This window comes from Tribolium madens, unplaced genomic scaffold, assembly GCF_015345945.1.
Source record: "Tribolium madens isolate multiple individuals breed KSU strain unplaced genomic scaffold, Tmad_KSU_1.1 Scaffold_19;HRSCAF=116;Tcas5.2_LG9, whole genome shotgun sequence".
Taxonomy (NCBI): Eukaryota; Metazoa; Arthropoda; class Insecta; order Coleoptera; family Tenebrionidae; genus Tribolium; species Tribolium madens.
This window is the reverse complement of record NW_025400983.1, coordinates 3,867,941-3,874,175: the sequence shown is the minus strand read 5'-3', so window position 1 is coordinate 3,874,175 and position 6,235 is coordinate 3,867,941. Positions and strand designations below refer to the sequence as shown.

Genomic DNA, 6,235 nt, shown 5'->3' with positions numbered 1-6,235 from the left:
TGACTTATAACAAAGATATGAATTTTGTGTGTTACTTTTGGTTCGTTATTATTTCTAAAGAAAGTTGTTAAAAAAGACAGGGTTTGAAGTAGGGCTCAGCCCCCTAGCTACGGGCCTGCTTGAGAGGGTTTCCAGGACCGGCCTAAATACCTCAAGTTGGCCCGCGAGTTCGCTGATTTTCATATCGCCCATGGAGGTTTTCCGCTCGAGTTCGTTCTGGTACTCGAGGGCGTTGTTCAGTTTTTGGGTTAAATGGGACACCTCCCCTAGAAGTTTCTCGTTTTCGCGCTCTAAACCCTCCTTGTGCTTGCTCAATTGGCCCATTCTTGAAAATTTCATTAGAAAATCCTAAATTTTGATTTTTTTTGGCTTACTCCTCGGAGGTGTCTTCGCCCATCTTGTTCCTAAACTCAATTTCCGCGTTCAAACTTTCGATTTGCTTGCGCAGATTATCTATAGCTTCTTGCGCAGCTTGTTCTCGCGCATGCGCAGCATCCGCCAACCTCCACGCGTGTTCAATCTGCGTTTTGAGGTCGGTGATGGTGCCCTTGTCCAAATCGGCCAGTTTGTTGGCCGTTTCAATGATTGTGGTTTTTTCGTCCAGTTCTTTGGTGAGGAGGGAGCCTTTTTCCTCCAGGTCCTTGCATTTCTGGTAGGAGGTGTAGAACTGTTCGAAGAGTCTGTGGAAGTCTTCGGCATAGTGGGAGGCTTCGGGGTGTTGCTCGATTTCGGCGACTGTCTAAAATAGGGTTTTTGTGTGGGGGTTTTGGGGGGATTTGGTACCTTGTTGAAGTCGCGTTCCAGGATGGCGAAAGCGTGCTCGGGGTTGCTGGGGTCGAGGTACTCCTCTTGGGCATCGTCGCCAGCGTCATTGCCCTCGCTGAAGTCGCTCTCTTCCATCTTGAAGTTTGATGTTTTGGGATTGTCATGGTGACTTTATTGATCAGGGTTTCAAGTCATTACGGGAGGATTCGAGCAGAATTTTTTTCGATTTATTTTGAAGGGATCAGTTTTTGGACATAATTTTAATGTGCAATAAAAATATAACGCATTTTGTTCAAATTCTTTTATTTAATTCAAAATTAAAAAACTCACTCTTCTCATTTTTTGCAGATAAAATACGTAAATATTTGTCTGTTTTATTGGAAAAATTGTAGTACTTACCTAAAATTAGCACTTTTTTTCTCAAAATTTTGTTAAATTAGTAGCTCTTCGAATTAGCAGAACAGCAGTAAGAAGAATAAAACAAAAATATGGCAGCTCCTTTCGTCCTTAATTTTTAATATATTTTTAATTTTTTAATTGTACCCACTTTTATAGATTTTCGTAAAATCTATCTCTATTTAATTTAATTTAGTGATCAAACAATCTTTATTTCATTACTCATTTAGTGATTTAGAAAAAATAGAACAAAAAACACTCAAAATGCACAAAAATTAAGAAAATTACTGCTTTCTTAAGCTTTGTTTTTTTTTTTCAGTAATTTTATAAGGTAGTTAGTATTTGTTTCAAAATGAATTTATAGACAATAAATTTGTATTTTGGTAATTTTAGGTTATTGATTCACCCATTTGATTTCATATTTATTTTTTTTATTTAGACATTTCAAATTTTTTTAATAAAAAATGTGTTACAGGTAAAGGGTCAAAAAAAGTCACTCTAAAAATGCATATAGTGACAATCTTGTTGTACAGTTATTTCAATTCATTTTATCCTTACATTTTTATGGTTTTTTTCAACAATACTTCATTTTTTAAATCTTGTCTTTTATTAAATCTTGTTCAACACATTTTAAGTAATAATTAATAAAAAACCCCTACTCAATAAAATGTAAATGTTTCGTAAATTCGTAGATTTTGATTCATTTTCATTGACTTTGTCTGTATGTATGTTGTTAGCCCTGGAATAAGATTAATTTTTGAGGAAAAAATTTTTTTTTAAAGCAATTTCCCTGGAAATTTGAAAACCATGTCCTACCTTTGGGTAGTAATAAATGCAAAATGTGTAAATATTTTTGTTTACAAACAGGGTGTTTAAAAAAAAACGGCAGGCGCTGTACAGTTTTTATTTATGGCCCAATTCTAAAAATTAAAAAAAATGAATTAAATGGCTTTTAATATAACATAAGCCAACAATTTTAGAATTTTTCTGAATATCAGTATACTTTGGGCTATATGTATTCAAATTTGTAATTTTAAGTTGAAACCCATAATTTTTTCTTTATAAATTAGAAGGTATTAGTTCTCTTAGTACAAACACGTGTAATATGTTCTACTTTTACTAAAAATTATTGTTTAAAAAATTATCAAAGTTGAAAAAAAAATTTAATAAAATCTAGTTGAATGGTGTCAAATAAGACATTATTATATTGTCAAAAAGAAGCAAATGGAAGAAAATATTGCCAACATTTTTTTCAAATTTTAAATAAGAAATGACAAAATCAGCGCCCACCGTTTTCTAAAAATCACCCTGTATAAATTTGAAAAAAAATATATTTTATAAGAAATAATGTAACAAAATGTAATTAATTTAATAGACAAAAAAAATTGTATTACTATTAAATAATCTATAATTTTGTATTATTATTAAATATTACTTTAAATGTAATATTTTTTTGTTTTTTTTCTGAGAAACGCTGAGGAAACATTGAATAATAATTTATGTAAAATAATTATGGATAAAAAAAAAGCAAAAAATACACAACATATTTATTAAATGCAGAATTCAAATCTCTTATTGCTCACTTTAATAGTTCTCTTTTTTTGTTAAATTATTTAGCAGTAACTTATTACTTGTTTTTATTTCTTTATGTTCCTTTAACCTACTTTTGTCATTTTTTTTATGAAATTATAGAAAACTCCTTTACCAAATAAGACTTTTTGTAATTTTTACAAGTTTTAAACATAAAACACTCAAAATACCCCAAAAAACTATTGCTTTTATGACTTTAAATTCTCTTTTTATTAAATTAGCACACTTTTTGTGTTAACTTAATTTATGTTTTTGTTTATTTATCTTTATGGGTGCCAAACTAATGAAAGCCTCAATCAGTTCAAAATAATTTTATTAGAGACATGGATAATCCCCAAAACCACAGTAATATAAATAAAATGTACAATATTTATCACAAAATATTTCAGTACAACAAATTAAAATCTATTGAGACAAATGTAAAGTTTTAATTTTTGTACTTACTAATAAGATAATCTCACATAAAAGTCGACGTAGCGAGTGCGCCCACCCCTCCATTATATCAAAATTAAGTAAAACGCGTCGTTGAAATCCACAAATGCAAAACTCGATTAATCCTACAATAATATAAGGCAAAAAACTGTCAAACCTTTCAAATTTCCCGCCTAAAATTCCCTACTTAAGTACCCCTCACATCGTAAACGGCGTCAAATTATAAATAAAACACTTATTGCAAACTCTAACCGGCTTATGATGTCCAAACTTGGGCAAAGGAACACTATTCGAGGAACACCTCGCGCAGAAAACCTTCCCGCAATTCCTGCAATGATGCCTCCTCTTCACCACCGTGAAATTCATCCCGCAGGACATGCACTTGGGCGCCTCCACATCCGGGATCCAGATCGGCGGCCTCTCACTCGACCCGTTCGCTTGACTCTCCCCCAAACTCGGCACACTCCTCTCCTGCCTCGGATGGTTCGTATACTCCCCCTCTTCGGCCTCGGGGTCCAGATGGAAATAAACATTCGTGTCGAAGAGCGCCTCCTGGGCTAGGATATTCGGATCGACGGAGAACTCGTTGTTCTCGATGACGTCGTTCTCGGACGGGCGATACTCCAGCGACGCCTCCATGGAGGTGGTGTCCACGGACGCGTCCGAAGTGTTCATTAGGAAAACCGACTTGAGGATGTTGCGCAAGTCACTCGCGAAGTTGGTTTGGAGTTGGTCGGCGACTCCGGCGATGCAGACAAAGAGTCGGTGGATGAGGTCCTCGCTGGAGCGGTATTTCGACCTCACTTCGGCGATTTGGGCCGCTTGCATGGCAAGTGCAATCTCCTCATCATCGTTACTATTAAATGAAGAGGTGTCCGAACTGCCCACACTAGAAGTGTCATCTTCTTGTCTCTTACGTGGTAAAGTAGGGAGTTTACTCGTCCCGGGGGTGAACTCTTTCTTCTTCCCTTTTTTCCTAGGGGAGCTCTTTCGACACTTACAACCCGAACCTCCACATTGACAATCTAGACTTGGTGACCGGTCTAGACTTGTATTCTCCGTGCAAACACCTGAATCACTCGGCGACTCGATTAAAATCGAGGATAAAGTAGCCGCTGCGACTGAAATCACCTCGAGTGAGTCATGATCAGGGGGGGAGTCACCGGGTTGAGGGGCGGAGTCAGCGATTGATGCTACCACAATATCGTGTGCTATACTATTGGGGATCAAATAACCAGAAGTTGAGGGCGTGTCCGGTGTTTCAACTTTCGGATATACGATTGGTTTTTCTTTTAAAGGCGGTGACTTGGGCGTGGTTTCTATAAAACCAGGCTCCTCCCGATGCAAATCACTATAAAACTGGTCAATAAAATCGTAGTGAAAATCACTATCACTGAACGATTTAACGTCACTAATTTGCTCATTGTCGCACAATAATTTCTCCAACATGTACAATTCGCGTTTATTTAATGTCCAAAGCAACTCCCTTATCTTGTGTAATAAAGTCCGAAAAGGCCGAAACATGTTGCTCATCTCCTCTATTGGTTTATCGACACAAAGAGGTCCACTCGGGAAGATCAGAAGGCCACTTACGATCGCCAATCGCGGTATTGTGAACATGAGGGCGGGGTCACAATCGTCGACCATTTCCTGGGTGAGGAGTCTCATTTTGAGGGCGCGTTGTAAAGTCTCGCTGAAGAGGACGCCGATCAACTCCTGGAGTTCGTACTCTTGCATCGACTTGACGGGAACCATGGCGCTGACATAGGCGAGTTCGAATTCGGCAAATAATTTATCGAAGATTTTGAGACTCTCGAGGAGCATTTCGGTGACCAGTTCGTTGCTGTCGAGCTTAATGGGGCCGTTGGGGGTGTTGTTGCGGAGGCAGGTGTCGCGCAGGAGGTTGCGGACCGTCTCGAGACTCTTCGTGACGGCTTTGGCAAGGGGGCGCATGGCCGTGCTCTCGGCCTCTTTGTTCATTATAGAAGAGCCGGCAGCCAGGCACTGAAAAAATCAAAAAAATTACGCATTTTTTCAGGATTTACGACGCGAGTTTCAAGGCTAGTCCATGCCCATTTATGGTCACTTCCGACCAATTGTGTCGTTGAGTTACTATTTTGGAATTTCAGGGTCGCTTTAAATACGTTATCTTTTATAACTTGAGGTCGTTTTCTTACATGAAATTTGGTCGGGAAATTAATTAGTGGTGGAGTGTTAAAAATGGAAAATTTAGATAAGTGGATGCTTATTTGTACTAATTATCGAATTGTTATTAGACCTTATTTGCGTTTGAGGTTGAATGAAATTGAACAGTTTACTTTTAAAATAAATTTATTTGAAAAGGTGTTTGTCAAGTATCAAGGGAATAGACAACTATTTTAATCCCGAGAATGAAGGTAACGAACGCCAGCGGTGACCAAAAAAAACCGAGGACATTTTCATTCAAGAAATTAACAATGTTTATTCAAGAGACGCATACAAAACTTTCCTCTCAACAGACTAAATTAATAATAACACTAGAAAATAATAAATTTGTCAAATGTCAAAAAATTTGCTAAAATATTCAGTTCATTCAATTGGAATTTTAACAATAAAAATCGTTATTAAGGAGTTTGTTTATGTCAAAAAACACTCAAAAAATTCATTCATTGAATGCCAGTTTATTAAAAAAAAAAGAAAATCGGTATTTCATTAATTTTATTCCTAAAGGAATAAAGCGGCACTTTATTCCCTGTTAAGAGACAAAAATATTTAAATAAAACAATCTTTTTATTTTTTAAACACAAAAACGCTCAAAATGCGCAACAATAAATAAAAAAAATACTGCATTCATAATGTTTTTTTATTTTTTCAGATACTCTAAAAAACAGATAGTATTTGTTTCAAAAAGACTTTTTAGAATTTAGACAATCGTAAATTTGTATTCTGATAAATTTCCCAATACTATATTTTTGTTGTGTTTACCGTTGTAACAATTTTTTCTCATTAATCTTTAAATGTTATTTCATTGAGGAATATTTAGGAAAAATTGAAAAAGAATTACATACAAATA

The 6,235-nt window shown here is 35.9% G+C and overlaps 2 protein-coding genes across 2 annotated transcripts in view; both read right to left on the bottom strand.

Annotated features, from left to right (window-relative positions):
- Window positions 1-915, bottom strand: part of LOC123011337 (cilia- and flagella-associated protein 58-like) — an 8,162-nt gene extending 7,247 nt beyond the window's left edge. Inside the window, exons 1-3 of the mRNA XM_044408727.1 lie at window positions 784-915; window positions 375-739; window positions 151-325 (exon numbers count right to left, since the gene is read on the bottom strand). Coding sequence (XP_044264662.1) covers window positions 151-325; window positions 375-739; window positions 784-900 — 657 coding nt within the window. The 5' untranslated portion in view covers window positions 901-915. The remainder of the gene's footprint in view (window positions 1-150; window positions 326-374; window positions 740-783) is intronic.
- A 2,132-nt stretch (window positions 916-3,047) lies between these two features.
- The window catches only part of LOC123008974 (lateral signaling target protein 2 homolog), a 5,304-nt gene continuing 2,116 nt past the window's right edge, over window positions 3,048-6,235 (bottom strand). The window contains exon 3 of the mRNA XM_044405058.1: window positions 3,048-5,187. Coding sequence (XP_044260993.1) covers window positions 3,382-5,187 — 1,806 coding nt within the window. The 3' untranslated portion in view covers window positions 3,048-3,381. The remainder of the gene's footprint in view (window positions 5,188-6,235) is intronic.